Source organism: Arachis ipaensis, chromosome B9 (genome assembly GCF_059453495.1).
Source record: "Arachis ipaensis isolate K30076 ecotype BB chromosome B9, ASM5945349v1, whole genome shotgun sequence".
Lineage (NCBI taxonomy): Eukaryota > Viridiplantae > Streptophyta > Magnoliopsida > Fabales > Fabaceae > Arachis > Arachis ipaensis.
Window position 1 is genome coordinate 136,730,314 of NC_142444.1, and position 17,694 is coordinate 136,748,007.

The following is a 17,694-nucleotide window of genomic DNA, read 5'->3' on the forward strand; positions in this document are numbered from 1 at the left end:
AAATATTTGACTATATATTTTTTTAGAAAATATTTTATTAATTTTAAAATTTTTGACATGAAAATAATCTAATTACAAAATTAAAAATAGTGTAGGGATTTAATTAAAAAAATATATAAAACTTAATTATAAATTTTGTAGAACTATAAAGATCAACAGAATAATTATACTATATTTTATATATATATATAGAGTTTTGCATCCAATATTTTATTCAAAAATAAATATTTAAAACTCTTAAAAACAAAAACATATAAAATTCAATTAATAAAATAATTAAAATCCAAACTTAACAACAAATTTATTTTTAGTGGACTTTATATTAAATTTGTTTGTCAATTTACTATAATATTAACTAAAATTAGTTGTTATAATCTCTAATATTAGACGTTAAAATAGATTAATAATGCCGAGCTAATGCAGAACTTTGAAATTTTCACTTGTCATTGGATCATTAAGCACTAAATACTTAGGGTGTATTTAGTTTAGTATTGGAAAAAAGAAAAGTGCATTTAAATTTTTTGAATACTATTTTTTTATTGTTTGGTAACTTTTTTTTTTTTTACGTGATTTTCCATCTCCTAAACGCACGCTATACCTGAAGAAGGAGTTGTAGCTTTTACATTTGCATTTACATATGGTTTTTCTGGTCCTTATTGGTTTCACTACTTTTTTTCATAAGAATTTTCAAACTTGTTTCAGTTACTTCTAACATAAAATATTTCAATTTTTTTTTATCATTTTTAGTATTCTCTTTCATATTTTAAGTTTTTACTTTTTTATTAAATTTTTTATTATAATTTTGTTATAATATGAATTATTGATTCTATTAAAAATGACCAAAAAAAATTGATCATGCATAACAATAAAATCATAAGTAATAAAATTTTGTAGTTTAAAATAATAAAAAAAATACCGAGAATACTAAAAAATTTATAGAATATTTTTTTTAACATTATAAAATTTATCATTATAATTTGGTTTAATTACTCTGCTGGTCCCTATAGTTTTGTAAAATTTTCAATTAGGTCCATATACTTTTTTTTCTTTTAATTGAGTTCTTGCACCAAATTTTTTTTTATCGGGACCCTACACTTTTATTTAGGTCCCTGTACTAATTCTTTTTTTTTTTTTTAGTTGGGTCCTTATAAAATTAAGCCAATTACTACTAAGAGGGGCTTAATTAAAAAATATTTGATGTAAAGACCCAATTAAAAAGAAAAAAAGTATAGGAACCTAATTAAAAATTTTACAAAACTATAAAAACCAGCAGAGTAATTAAACCTTATAATTTTTGTGCACTATTTATTATTCTAATTTTTTATAATATATATTATTGTTCCCATAAAAATGAGAAATTAAATAAAAAATTATCTATAAATAATAATAAAATCATAACTAATAAAAAGTTAAAATCCAAAATAATAATAAAAATAAGGTTATTAAAAATACTTAAAAATAATACAAAAAAATTATTAATTTATTCATATATTATTTTTATTTTTAATATAAAATATATTTTATCAATTTTTATATGTTATTTTTAATTTAATAAATAAATATTAATTTTTATTATAATAATAAAAAATTATAATATACTAAAATAAAATATTAAAAAAATATTATATAAAAAATATACTAAAAAATATTAAAAAATTAAATATACTTAAAAAATAATATTATAATTTAATATCATATTTTTTAATAATTATCTAATAATAATTTTAATTAATATTATCTAAATAATATTTATTTTATTAAAATTAATTTTAATATAAATTATCAAACATAAATTATATTAACACAATTTTATTTTTATCCAAAATTAATTTTATAAAATTACTTTCATTCAAACTCTAATTTAATAAATATCAATTCAAATACACACTTATTATTTTTCTAAATCTTTTGTATTAATTAGGTGAACATCAAAATCATGATCCTTATTCTAAGCAAGGTGACGTGGCAGTGATTGTATTCAATTAATTATTTAGTAATCTTCTTTTTCTTTGCTATCATTTTGAGGTACATAACAAGGCAATGAATAAAGAATCATTCTTGGTATGGGAAAAGTTGACAGCTAATTAAAGCAACATTTGGTATACATGACTTTCTGTCTCAGGGTATTTTACTTAACAAATTAGTTTGTGGTTTGCATCATATTCTTTCTTTCTTTCTTGATCAGAACCATGTGCACAGTTTATAGTTTATAAAGAATTTGGGAAAAACAAAACAAAACAAACCAAAAGCATAACAGGTTATTTACAAAATAGTGAAAGGACCTAGAACCTGTCTCTCTCTATATATATATATATATATATATATATATATAATATTTAATTTATATGTAATCAGTTACGATTCCAAAAAATTTTCACAACGAAAAAAAAAATATAATATAATAATAATTTTATAATAAAAATATCATATATATATATATATATAAATTAGTTATTAAATTATCTATTAACTATTATATATTTATATATAAATATATATATTATTTAATTTATTTTTAATATATATTTTATATAAATAGTTATTTTTTATATACATAAAGTATGATTATTGTTATAATTATATTTTGTTATTATAAAATATAATTACTTTTCAAAATATTTAATTTATAAATTAAAATACTAAAATAGTAATTTAAATAATAATATATAATTTAAAATTTTATTTTTTAAATTTTATATTTTGAAAAAATTGAGTAATCTTTTTCTTAAAAATACAATCAAAATGTCTTTCTTTCTATATATATCACTAAACAATTATTTAGAAATTCACTTCTTATACAATTGGGCCAGTACTTTTATTAAAATATGGCCAACATTTAACCATAAAAAAAAGTGAGTAATCCCACATCATTGGATGAAATCTCAAACCATTAAAAACACTAATAATGGCTAATTAATTACTACAAATCACAAAACTTACTGGCTCGCTAGCACTCCTCTTCTTACTCATATTCATAATTGAAAAAGTTTTTTCAATTAATGCAGTTGTTACGGATAAAAACTAAAGCTAATTTTAAAAGAAGATGAATAATATTTTTTTGAGTTGATTTTTAAGAAAGAATATCAATCTCATTTAAATTGAGAATTGATCATTCTAGACATCTAATATAAAATTTTTAAATTGACTATTAAATATCAAAACTTGAGTAAAAAATTATTGTGGGGTGAAATTTAATAATTTAATAAAAACAAATAAATATTATTATCATATACTACTAAAAAAAATTCAAATTGTAGTAGGGACTTGCCCCATAATAATGCACATAGAGATGTCCTTGTATGCAATTGTAAATATATAAAAAAAAAAAATTGTATATAAAAAAATGATGAGTAAAGTCGTATCGCTTTTTGTCTTTAACGTTTGGGGTAAATCCTATTTGTATCCCTAACATTTGAATCGTCTTATTTGTATCCTTAACATTTGCAAAAGCGATTCGATGTTATTTTGCCGTCAATTACACATCATGAACTTTAGTTAGAGTTTTGAAAATCTCTTTTTGAAATTAGAATACAAATGTCTGGGACAGAACCAATGTTCCAATCCGAAAAACAGTTCATCAAAAGTTAAAACTAATCCCTACAACATTTACATAATTTACTTTTCTAGGGACATAATTGAACCTAAACATAAACAGTGGGTACAATATTAAAATTGAACATATCCAAGTGAGATCTAATTGAGAATAAATACATTCAAGTGAGAATAATTGAAAAATACAATCTGATCTGTTAGTATAACAACAGGATAACATTGAATCACTATTATAAACATTAGGGATACAAATAAGACGATTTAAATATTAGGGACACAAATAAAATTTATCCCAAATATTGAGAACAAAAACGATACTTTACTCTAAACATATTTTGTGTTATTGCATTAACAAAAATACAATTACTGATATTAAATTTTTAAGTTATTATTTCAAAATTCATAAAAACATAAGTAGTTAATAAAAAAAATAAAAAGAATGTTAGAGGACTAACAAAATTTATTGTTTTTTGGTTATATTTCTTTAGTTTAATAATTCAATAACATATTTTAATATACATTTTTAAATATTAATAGTTAACTGTTTGTCAAAAATAACAAATTATACTGATCTTCTAACTTTTTTTAAAAAAAAAATTAATGGGGTTACTTCCATAGAGTGGTAATGTCATGAGGCATGAAATAAATGATATGGCTTGAAACAAGAGCAATGAATCAAAATTATGATTAAGTTTCTAATCATTATAGCCTCAAATTTGGGGGGTCGACTCTGCCATGATTTTCATGTACAGTTTCCCATCTAACATCTAAATGAGACAATTTCCGTGCCTTTAAGCCCTAATCAAAAGACACTCAAAGTGCTCTCCCAAATAATAAATAATAGTATTAATAATACGAAAAGTGCATAACTTTGCTGGGTTAATGCTTTCTTGGCCATTCATTTAAAATAAGAACTATAAAAAGGTACCAATGACTTCATCAAAGCAGCACTAAGGATATTGAAATTAAATCCTTAATAATATAATAATAATGTACATGATAATATAGATAATAAACCTTTGTTACCTGCACCGCTAAGTTTTCCAAAACTAATAACTTTTAAGGGAGAAAAATATGAAGTTTGCCACCTCAGCTTGTGATTAGTAGTTGTGACACATTTAAATTAATTAGTGGATAAGTTATCTATTATTTTAAAATTTACAGTTTCTTCCAATAATGCTGTGTGTCTATAAAATGTATGAGTAGCAAAAGAACAAAGTGTGTCGATGGTTGTCAGCATTAAAAATTTAAAGTGCATTAACATGGTGAAGAGAAGAATAATATAGCATGTGGGGGTTCTAGATTATCACATGATTGGTTATTAATAAGGGGAAAAATTTAAAGATAATGCCTCACATTAATAACAAAAGCATGAATATAAAAGGGTTCTTAGATTAAGGAAATTTGTTGCCATGAAATGAATGTCAAATTCTCTATTCATATGCTTTGCACCTTGTGAGTCAGCTAATCTAAAAAACATGAGCTGTATGATTCCAATTGGTTGTGAAGGGAAAGTAGGATATGGCATGCAAGCAAAACAAGAATTTTTAGGAGGAAATGGAACCCTTACTATAAAGAAGTAAATAGATCTGTTTTAAGCCACAAAAATTCCTAATAATGAAAATCGGAAAGTGGTTCTTTTATTATTAGGTTTAATTATTCTATTGGTCTCTATAATTTCATCAAATTTTTAATTAGGTTTTTATATTTTTTTTTTCAATTGGGTCCTTACACTGGTTTAATTTTATAATTAAGTCCTTCTTAGTGTAAAAAATATTAGAGTTAACTGAATATTTTTTCGCAAATTAAAGGTACTTATAATTAAAAACTTAATTAAATCTTTGACCGCATGTATTTTAGTAGAAATATTATATTAATTTTAACATTTTTAACATAAAAAGGACATAATTATAAAATTAAAAGCAATGTAGGGACCCAATTAAAAGGAAAAAAAATATAAGTACCTAATTAAAAATTTGGTAAAACTATAGGACCAATAGAATAATTAAACCTTATTATTATAATAAACAGTAACATGATATATGTGAAAATAAGAATTAATTATCAATTCAGTACCCGAAAAATTTAGACATGAACAAAAAGATATCTAAAAGATGTTATCGACAAAACAGTTTTTGAATAATTTGAAAATATGACAAATAATTAATAAATATTATTTTTTAATAAGTAACAAAAAAACTTTCATAATTAACAAATAATTTATTTATTTGATCCGAATTTATGTAACAACACTTGAACAAATATTTAGAAGGCATACCGAAAAAATTCGCAGCAAAATTTAACCTCTAAATTTTTATTTTTTATTTTTTAAAAAAAATGTGTCATTCACAATAAAAAAAACTTAAAAACATTTACTTGATATAAAATTACCAAATTTTAATGATGTAAAGATCTTTTTTCTTTTTAATAATACTTGCAAAATATTGTATTAAAATTTGATTTCTAAAATCTTTTTTAGAATATATATATAATAGCTAATTTTTTTTGTCGCATTTTTAAATATTTCGAAAATTTATTTGGCGACAAACTTTCGGATACCATTTTAATATTTTACTTGTTAAAATAATCATGTTAGTGTACATAATAAATTAGTTATTCGTATAAAAGATATGTCGTTGGAATATAAAATATACATTAAAAGTACATGAAACAATATATATATTTATATACAAATGCATAATAATTAATTTTTAGTGTATACATAATATTTTTTATGTCCAAAATATATTTACTACTTACTCTATGTTTCATAATATAATTTATTTTGGAAAGTTGACATAATTTATAATTCAAATATTATATAACTGAAAAGAAGATATATATATATATATATATATATATATTGCCTCTATTGCATATGAATCATTTCTATCTGTCAGTATTTTTTATCTCTGATTTAACTGTCTTAAGGATCTATCTATATATGAAGGATACATTTCCAAAGATAGAAATCTTCACACAAAAGGAATTACGAACTTGTTTGCAAGAAATGGCAATGGAATCAAAGTTTTTGGACAACGACAATGCAACCATAAGAAGTTCTCATCACTCTCTTACTGCTTCTCATCATGTTCATGCAAACTATTCAATGGAATCACCTGAAAGGCTTTTTTTGTGTTCACATTCAATGAAAGAAGAAGAGTTACTACCCTATGATGCCACTTTGATTGGCCATGTCCCTTCAAGTTTCCATGGCCATGAAGACACAGGAAATGGGCAAGAGAAAAACCATACCTTTCAAAAATTCAATAACAACCCTCTGAATCTATTGGAGACTCTGCCAGCATTAACCATAGCACCCTCTTCTTCTGATGACTCACCACCTTCTTTGACTTCTCCTCCTCCTTTGTCACACAAATTTCCAAACTTGACCTTGTTCTTGCAGGAAACTTCCATGCTCTACTCATCATCCCCGCATCTAAAAAGTGGTGAATCCATCTCGTCAAAATCTTCAAACTCCACATTTCCATTGTCGCAATTCCGCCAAACTCAGCGCCAAACAACCACCGCCGATCCACACAAAATAAGCAAGAATCTATCAAACATGAGGAGGTCCAAGTCTTTCAGTGACCACCACAATTGGTTGAGCACAAGGACACAACCTCTTAAGTGCGGCGGCGGAGATGGAAGAGTCAACAACAACAACAAGCTTTTCAAAGGGGTGAGACAAAGACACTGGGGAAAATGGGTTGCTGAGATAAGATTACCAAGAAACAGGACAAGGGTATGGTTAGGAACATTTGATACAGCTGAAGATGCAGCCATTGCATATGATACTGCAGCATATATACTAAGAGGAGATTATGCACAGTTGAATTTCCCTGAATTGAAGCATGTGATCAAGGCCAATTCTCTGAATGGAACCATTTCAGCACTCGTTGAGGCAAAACTACAAACAGTTCATCTGCATAAGAAGAATCCCAATAACAATAACAATAGCAACAAGAACAATTATGATGATTCACCACCATCAGCAGTTTCAGCATGCAAAAATAATGGCAATAAGGGTTCATCATCAAGCATAATGGAGTTGCAGTTTGAGGAAATCGAGAGAAGCAAAAGTCTTTCTCATCATCATGATCATCATCAAGTTTTGGATGTGGAAGGTGTTCAATTGAGCAGAATACCATCATTGGATATGGACCTTATTTGGGATGCACTTTTAGTCTCTGATTCATGAAACCCTTTTTTTTTTTTTTTTCATCACAACTATAATTCTCATTTAGACCACCACAACTCTTCTAGCGTGATGCTCAAAATTTTCGTTATAGATTTGGCAGTTTCTAGAATGAAATCATGGATCAACAGGTTTATGTTTTTTTTCTCTAATAATAATAATTCGTAACTCTAGATTTTTTTTTTTACTAGTAACTGTAGATTTAACTGTGTCTTATAAAGTGCATCCTTTTTTGAGCCTGTTATATTATCAAAAAAAAGAAATCTACGTTGAGTAAAATTACCATATCAGAATCTAATTTCTATATATACCCCATGCTTAAATCACTTGGCAGATGAGGTTGAGTGTTTTCAATGCGAATAAAAAAAAAAATAAAATTGATAATAGAGTTATGTTAAAACTTAAAACTATACTATTATTGTCAGATTTTGTTACAAACATCCGTTCATTTAGTATTGTGAAAAAGACATTAAAATAATTAAATAATTAATTTATATTTTAATATTAATAAAATATTAAAATATCATTATAATTTATCTAAACAAACTTTATATTTTATAAATATTGTGTTTATATATCTTATAAAAATTTAAAATTTATGTATTTACATGTTTTGTATTATGTCGTGTCCAATATCCAGTTTGAATTTGTGTAACCGGCCAAGCTAAGCCGATCCAATTCTTAAATGGGCCAAATATTTTTTAAATTAAAATATGCACTATACTCATGAAAAATCATAATTAAGTGGATCGGCTCAAGGGATGTGTCCATTTTGTGTCCATTCGGATAATATTAGGTAGACAAAAAAAAAACAACTAGAACTTGTCTTATTTAACATTAATTAGGGGTGTGCATGGCCCGGCCCGGCCCGAAGGTCCGGCCCGGTCCCGAACACTTTAGGGGCTAATTTGGTGTGATTTCATCGGGTCTAGGGCCGGGTAAGGGTCTCAAAAATAGACCCGGTCATTATTTCGGGTCGGGTCCGGGCCATAGCTCGGGTCACCCGAAATCGGCCCGGTGGCCCGGTCACTATACACAATAAATATTTTGTATTATTAGTGATGGATGATGGGTATTATTATGTAGAATTTAAGTATTGTAAACCTTAATATTTTGTGTTATTAGTCATTATATATAAGACTATAAGTTAATGTTTTATATTTAAAATGAATAAGACTTTAGACTAATGCATAATATTGTGTTATTTGTATTTATTTAAATATTTGGTATTATTAGGCAATATTAATATTATTGATTATGGTTATGCTTTAATTTTAGAGAAGAGTTGGTTCTTGTTATATTTTTCTAAGTGAATTTTACCATGTCAAATAATGGTTGGAGTCTTGCAAATTTGGATATTTTTACATGCTAACTTACAAGAAGGTATCAAGGTAATATAATGTTAACGGCCCGGTTTTCACCCGATATAGTTGTGGCCCGAAAGGGTATAGGTTTCATCGGGTCTAGGGTCGGGTTCGGGTCACATAAATGGGCCCGGTACATATTTCGGGCCGGGTCTGGGTCACATCAAACCCGGTTTCACCCGGCCCATACACACCCCTAACATTAATTAATTATCGAAACAATTAATAAATATTAAATAAGACAAATTATAATTATTTTTGGCTGATTTTCTTTGGTTACAAACATTTTCGATGTGATAAATACCAAAAACAAAAAAACTATATCAATAACATTACTTGTATATATGTGCTTCCACATTATAAATGAAATCCTTTCAGGTTACAACTGTACAAAGAGGATTATGATATTCTTCAATCAAAGCTCCACACTGACTCCAAAAAAGAACTGGATTCCGCTGAGATCCTGTACTGATCCAAAGGTACTTCTAATTAATAGGATTTAATTAACACGTATCTTTAAGATAAATGTTAAAATTATTATTAATAAAAATTCTTAAATTTTTTATTTTAATAAATAAAAAATATATTAAAATTTAAACTTTGTATTTTTTCTATATACAGTTTTTCATTAGTATCATGATAGATAAACCATTAAACCCTAAGATAATTAACCTTATATATATATATATATATATATATATATATATATATATATATATATATATATATATATATATATAATTTGCCCCTTTCATCATTATTCATAATTTTTATGTATTATATTTTTTCTAGATATGGCTAGTAGGGGATCAAATTAACGAGGCTAAACAAAATATGGCACCAAAAAAATATTGTTCATACCTTTTTTTCCAATTTTCTCCAAAAAAGCTGCGTAAAGATTGCTTCTACGGTTCTACCATACCACATCTTCCATGATAGCTCCCTCTACTTTCATGAATGTTGATTTTTGTGAGGTATTCTATTCAAAACTTTTTATCATATTTTTCATTTTTGTATAAAAGAGTTTTATATTGTTCGATCCTTTAATTGGATATTTACATGTTAATATGACTTTAATTTTGATATAATAGGCGATAAAATTATCCATTATACTAACATTAAAATGTAAAAAAATAATAGTTTTGTTATTATGATACAGAATTGGCTACCAAAAAACGTGATAAGTGCATGCCGCATCACGGGAATATTGCGTGCATTAGAAGGTTGGAATGTTGACCTCATGTTTAGCATTGAGAAAATGCACAACCTTATTTAATTATTTTATATTAATGACCATTTTTTATATATCCGTTTAGGAATCATATTTTTTTAAAAGATGGGTAAAGTGATAAAATATTATATTTTAATTATTTTTAAATTTATAATTTTTACTGTAAGTCTTATTTTTTTTAATTTAAAGAGGATTAAAGTCTTATTTTATTATTTTACTAATTTTTTTATTTTAGATTTGACTATAATTTTTATTTTTTGACTGTTGTTATTGCTTGGTTATGTTATGTTGTTAAGTTGCTTTAGTACTGTTCCGTAAGTTTTTAAAACTTTTTTGTTGCAACTTTGTAACAAGACACCGGATTCGATGGTGTTTGAATTATTAAATGGTCCTATAATAAAACATATTTTTAAAGTTTTTTAATAATTGTTAAATAATTTTTATTTAATTTTAATTATAAATTAATCTTTTTTATATTATTTAATTATAAAATTTATTTTTATTTTATAAATTATTATTTTATCATCTATTATAATAAAAAATAAAAATAATAATGAATTAGATCTTCCATTAATAATAATAATTTTTTAGCAATTTCAATCGATTAAAATTTTATCTTTGATCGGTTACATTAATATAGGGTTGTGAAATCGTGTTTCTTATAAAATCAATCGATTGGATTAATAAAACAATCGATTGAATTTCAAATTTTCCATAATTCAATTGATTGGAACTCAGGTTTCTACATAACAATCGATTGAATGTTGGATGATAGTATGGTTTTCTAAAAAATCAATCGATTGTAACTTTTACACAATCGATTAAACGATGATTAGAATGTGGATTTTTTCTAATTCAATCGATTGTTCATGTTACCCAATCGATTGAAGGCTTCAAAGCAATATGAGGTCTCACAATTCAATCAATTGGTTGTGTTATCCAATCGATTGAATTGTGCACTACGTTATATGTTACGCCGTTCTCAATTTTTCTACTTGTGTTTATAAATTATTATTTTATTATCCATTTATCTTATCTTTAAAATTTTATCTTCAATTTTTAAGTTTTTATTTTGATTTAGATACTGTAATCTTATCTTTTCTTTAATATTAAGATTATAAATTGGTGAATGCAGAACTTTCACCTTCAACCTTAGCTCTTTTTGCGTTTTTAGTTCGAGTCATTTTGGGGATATTGGTTCGGTGGATTTTGTAGGAATTTGGATGAGAATTAATAATATGTATGTAATTTGGAGTGAATGTGGATGATATTGGAGAAAAAGAGAGAAGTTTTCTAGATTTAGAGAGAGAAGAGATGTTATGCAGAAATGGAGTTATAAAATTTAAAAAAGGGAGGGAGGCTGAATACAGATGGTTATCAGGCTTAATATATAGCACATATCAAAATTCAATTGATTGTATTATCATACCAATCGATTGAATTGAAAAATACCATTAGTCGCGTAAAACTTCAATCGATTGTATTATTATACCAATCAATTAAACTTTCGTATATCATTCTAATAGTATAAGTCAATCGATTGGGTAATAGAACCAATCGATTGAATTAACTAAACCCAGATTGCTTTGATAATTTTAATCGATTGAGTAATATGACCAATCGATTGAAAAGAAACATCCCACATGCCTTGCAAAATTCAATCAATTGTGTATCAATTCCAATCGATTGAATTTCTAACAAACACAATTTTTCCAATCCAATACATATGTAATGGATCAATGATAAAATTATGATCGATTAAGATTGCAAAATATTTATTACGATTAATAGAAGATCTAATTTATTATTGTTTTAGTTTTTTATTATTAATAAACATGATAGATGAATGATAAAATAATGATTTATAAAATAAAAAATAGATTTTATAATTAAATAATATATAAAGGATTAATTTGTAATTAAAATTAGATAAGGATTATTTAATAGTTATTAAAAACTTAAAAAACATGTTTTGTTACGGGACCATTTAATGGTCCAAACGTTTTGGACCATCGAATTTAGTGCCTCGTAACAAGTTAATAGGCCCGATAAACAATGAAATGAAGTTTTTGCAGTAAAATAGAGTAAATGATGAAATTAGTTTTTGAAGGATTATTTGAAATTAGTCTCTCTGAAAGATTTTTTTAATTAAATTTATTATTTAAATATTTTAAATTAGTTATGTTAGTTTTTTCGTTATTTTGTTTATTGATGGTGTCAAAATTTACTAATATAACACATTAAATGATACATCAATACATACCTACGAGTCTTAATTGACTATTAACATTATTAGTTTTTAAAATTAGATCAAATCAAAACCTAATTGAGAGAAGAACTTAAGACATTAGAATCCCTTAATTTGAGATTAATTTGATCTAATTTTATAAACTAATCATGTTAATAATCAATTAAGACTCTTAGGTATGTGTTGGAACATCACTTAACCTGTCACGTTAGTAAATTTTGACACAATTGACAAATAAAATAATGGTAGGACTAACATGGCTAATTTAAAATATTCAAAAGATGAATTTGATTAAATAAATCTTTCAAAGACTAATTTGGAGAATGAATAATCTTTTAAGAATTAATTTGACTATGTATTCAATAAAATACGCTATTTCAACAACATTTGAACTAAAATTTACAGAAAACCAAATTCACATATAACCCCGCAATGTTTTCATAGTAAAATCCGCAATAACAAAATGGTAGCAAAATTTGCATAAAATAAAATTTGTGACTAATTTTGTAAGAAATATTTCGCAGCAAAATTTACAACAATAAAATTTACAGCAAAATTTATAAAAATTAAAATTCACAACTAACATTGCAATAAAATTTTGTAGTTAAAACCATAATAACGAAATTTGCAGCTAATTCTTTAATAAAATTTTTGTAGCAAATTTGCAGCAATGCAATTCGCAATAAAATTTGTAAAAAAGTTTATTCAGGCTAAATTTGTAGGAAACAAATTGGTAGAAAAACATCACAAGAAATAAAATTTTTCAAGAACATCTATAGCAAACACTTTGCATCTAAATTCACAACAACTTGCATGTTTTTAACAAAATCCACATAATAAGACTGGGATTTGCAGCTAATTTCGTAATAAAAATTTGCAATTAAATTCGCAAATTTTGTTGCTGTGATGTGAATATGACAATGTCCAAACACGTTGCCAAATTATCTTTAAATTTTGCTGCGAATATTTGTATGAAAATTTTTTTTTGCAGCAGAAATTTGTAAGTAATATTTCTCGTCTTATGCTATAAAATTAGTTGTAAAAGTTTTACAATTTTTTTTATTAATAAATGTGTAACAAATTACTGAAAAAAAATCACAGATAAAAATAATTAACGCTCTTTATTCTCACAAAATCACTTCAATTCTCAAATTCTTAAATGTTTGAAAATTAAACAATGAGAAAGTCTAGGGGGTCAGCATATTTTGTAGTTTTTAGTCATCAATTAACCATTAATGATGTTTTGAATGATGTAAAATTATATCTAATGGTATAAAATCATTCAATTTCTTTTTAATGGTTAAGTGCTGGCCATAATTTAACAAAAGTGCTGGCCCCTAACACTCACACTAATATACATTTCCAATCAAAACTCAAAATCGCAACAACACAAAAAGAATTCAAGTTCAATATATATAGTTCGCAACTGAAATTGCAACTAAAATCGCGAACACATTCACATTCAGACTGCAATCGTAATTATACATATATAATTAACTAATTTTCAATTAAACTTTTTTACTTTTTTCTTAAGGTGTTCTCTTATTTTTAAATCATTTCTAATTTTATTCAACCATAAAAAGGCCTATGGTCATGGTAAAAACCGTGACCATAGCTAGTGAAAAGGGTGACCATAGATCTATGGTCACGGTTTTAGACCTATGATCACGGTTTTTTATCGTGGCCTATTTTGCCGTGGTCATAGGTCTATGGTCACGGTTTTTTTTACCTATGGTCACGGTTACAATTTTCAAATTCTGACACTTTAGGCCACGGTTTTTAACCGTGATCATAGGACAATCTATGGTCACGCATAAAAACCGTGACTATAGCCATATCTATGGTCATGGTTTTGGCTGTGACCATAGCCTCTATGGTCACCCTTCCTTAAAACCGTGACCATAGCCTTATCTATGGTCACAGTTTTGGCCGTGACCATAGCTTCTAAGGTCACCCTCCTCAAAACCGTGACCATAGCCTTATCTATGGTCACGGTTTTTGCCGTGACCATAACTCTATGGTCACCCCACCTTAAAACCGTGACCATAGCCTCTATGGTCACCCCACTTAAAACTGTGACCATAGCCCTATCTATGGCCACGGTTTTTACCGTGATCATAGCCTCTATGGTCACCCCTCCTTAAAACCGTGACCATAGCCCTATCTATGGCCACGGTTTTCACCGTGACCATAGCCTCTATGGTCACCCCTCCTTAAAAACGTGACCATAGCCTTATCTATGGTCACGGTTTTTCACCGTGACTATAGCCTCTATGATCACCCCACCTTAAAACCGTGACCATAGCCTTATCTATGGTCACGGTTTTTACCGTGACCATAGCCTATTTTGTTTTATGAGATTTAAAATTTTTTTAAGCATAATCACATCCCAAAATGATGATAATTATAAAATAAATCTAAAAATAAAAAGATAATCAACAATTAAGATAAGTTGTAATTAAAGTAACCAGCTAACATATCAATATAGTTGAGTGAATACACTTGTCTCAATCTTAGTTTTATACACAGTGATATATACAGTAACACTAAATAGACACTATTAACAGAGTTGTTCCACAGGCGTGAGAGCAATACAACTTAGACTCTGCTAGGATAGATTGTTTCTGGTATTGCTATTCTTTCTTCTCAACGCTCGAGAACTTTTGTTTCAGCCACTTTACCATTTGAAAGCTCAACACCTGCTTCATTAACATGCAAAATAAAGTCACATTAGACATAAACACCTACATTTATTCTTCTTCAACTTAGGAAAAAAAATATATCATAAAAACATATATACATCACACATATAATAGCTAGTACACACTATACAACACACATCCACATCATAGTATATGACACATCATAAAACAATATAAAGTACTTAAAGAGATACAGTATATATTACCAAAGTACTTGAAATCCTCTGAGTAGCTTCTTTTTGTTTTTAACACTTCATTTTTGACAGACTTCATTGCAGCTCTCAATTCCTATAAAGCACCAAATAATATAAATATAGCACAAGTAAAAAGAAAATGGAAATAAAAAATGAAGCAACATAAACAACAAAGCAAATCTGAAAAGCTCTAGATTGGCAATCGACAAAACTTACTTTGTTCAAGCTGCAAAGAAACCTGAAGAAACAACTGACTGAAGTTAATAGCCAAACAGAACTAGAGTTGGAAGCTGGAAAACATGTTTTGTAATTTTAAATGCTAAAGCATTTCAATATTAATCAAATCATCATTTACTTTTAAAAATTATTAAAAGGTAGTCCTTTTTCAATTATACAAACTTTATTATATACAAAGGTAACAATGCTGCATAGTTTTAAACAAATTTACATAAAAACTAGCTTTGTGTACAATAAGCAACATGAGCTGACAGTCCAATCAATTTGAGCTACTTAATCATGCTGAAAATAACAACTTCAAGTTTTAACTTCTAACAAAAATGAGGATCTATAAAGAAATACCTTCTCAGCAACAGAACTCATATGCATTTCTATTCCCTACAGCAAAGTTCCACACCCCTAGCTCAATCAACAAAGAAACTACCTTATTCTCTTCAGTGGCCCCAGCCGCAAGAGTTTCAAGTGCATTTATTCTTGATTGGTACTTCTCCTCACAAGCCTTGAAAATATTGTTTGCTTCATATATGCAACATAGTAAAACAGTCATTCTTCAAGGATAACTGAAAAACTTGAATTCTCTAGGGAGGCAATGAACATATAAAGTTAATTTTACATTTTTTATGCTTTCTGCTTGATGTGAAACACGCAACTCAATGACTTGCAGAATTTTCTTCAACAAGCAACCTACACGTTGAGCCTAGAAACATGCAAATAAACTCAACAACTGTTTATCAACAAAACCAATTTGGCAAGCACAGGAAATAACATTAATTGACATGAATTATTTATTGCAGAAGTATTTAGCCCTCCAACTATTCTTTAAACCCAACTCCAATCAATCACCAACTAAGTCCGTTACAATAATCAAATAACCAGTTCAACAGTAACAATTTCAATTTAATCCATCAAAATACAGAATTCACAACAATCTCTCAGCAAACAATTCATAATCCACGCATAATCAATTTCATAAAATCAACAAATTCAATCAGAGTTCCAATCAAAATTTCAATCATTCTAATCACAATCTCAATCATAAATCAACATTCATATAATCAATCAATTACTCACAGCCATTAAACCTATTTGCAGTTACTCAATAAACCTTGTGGGCATTCTTAAATAAAAAACCATTTAAATTAAACCCCCTACCTCGATGTCGCAATCGCATAATTTGAACAAGACAACCCCTATTTCGTTTCTAATTTCAGCAGTGATAATCCTACTGCAACCAAGGACAGTGGCAGCCGCATCAACTGAAACAGCAACAACGTCAATTTTAATGCAATCCGGAACAGCGGCAGCGGCACCAACTTTGAGTATGCCCGCAGCAGTGACAATTTCAATCATTTAAGCAGAACTCAGCGATACTAAGACAGAGGTGCTTACTAATGGAATCAAAATAAGAATGCAGAGATAAACAAAATGCAGCAAAATTAAGGGTAGAGAACATTACAGGTTTTCAAATTACGGAATTGGAATCAAAATGGAGAGTGGCGCTGTTGATGGTAGCTTCAATGGCGGAAAACCCCAAAACAGAAACTGCAGTAGCCAACTCTCATGGAACAGGAATGAAATTGGAAGAATATGGTGGTATTAGCGGCTCAGGGATAGGCAGAATGGTGACAGCAATCGCGGCTCCAGTGAAGGTGACGGTGGCTTTTCCTCCTCGTCGCAGTCCTTGGCTCGCGTCTCCCTCATCTCCATCTCGGGCTTCTCTCAGTGACACAGAGCGATGACCTCGAAGCATGACGGCGATGCGACGGCGGTGATGGCAGCTCCTCCTTCTAACCTCCATCATGTCTCTCTCTCGACGCCTCTCCTTCATCCCTGTTCAACCGGGACCAAGGCGGACTCCACGGAACGGTGGCGACGGGCAGGCAAGGCGCGACGACTCCCTTCCCCTCTTCTTCTCTTCTTCTTCCTGTTTCCCCTATGCTTCTCGTTTCTTTCCTTTTCTCTGAATGT

The 17,694-nt window shown here is 27.7% G+C and overlaps 1 protein-coding gene and 1 long non-coding RNA gene across 2 annotated transcripts; both read left to right on the plus strand.

Moving 5' to 3' along the window:
- Positions 1 to 6,413: 6,413 nt before the first annotated feature.
- LOC107616692 (Integrase-type DNA-binding superfamily protein) lies at positions 6,414 to 7,870 on the plus strand. Its single transcript, XM_016318635.3, has one exon. It carries the CDS (start codon positions 6,431 to 6,433, stop codon positions 7,751 to 7,753), a length of 1,323 nt encoding a protein of 440 aa, XP_016174121.1. The 5' UTR covers positions 6,414 to 6,430; the 3' UTR covers positions 7,754 to 7,870.
- Positions 7,871 to 9,523: 1,653 nt separating this feature from the next.
- LOC148546483 (uncharacterized) lies at positions 9,524 to 10,408 on the plus strand. Its single transcript, XR_015899754.1, has 3 exons — positions 9,524 to 9,593; positions 9,907 to 10,088; positions 10,274 to 10,408. It is a non-coding gene; the product is annotated as an uncharacterized LOC148546483 (long non-coding RNA).
- The last annotated feature ends 7,286 nt before the right edge of the window (positions 10,409 to 17,694 follow it).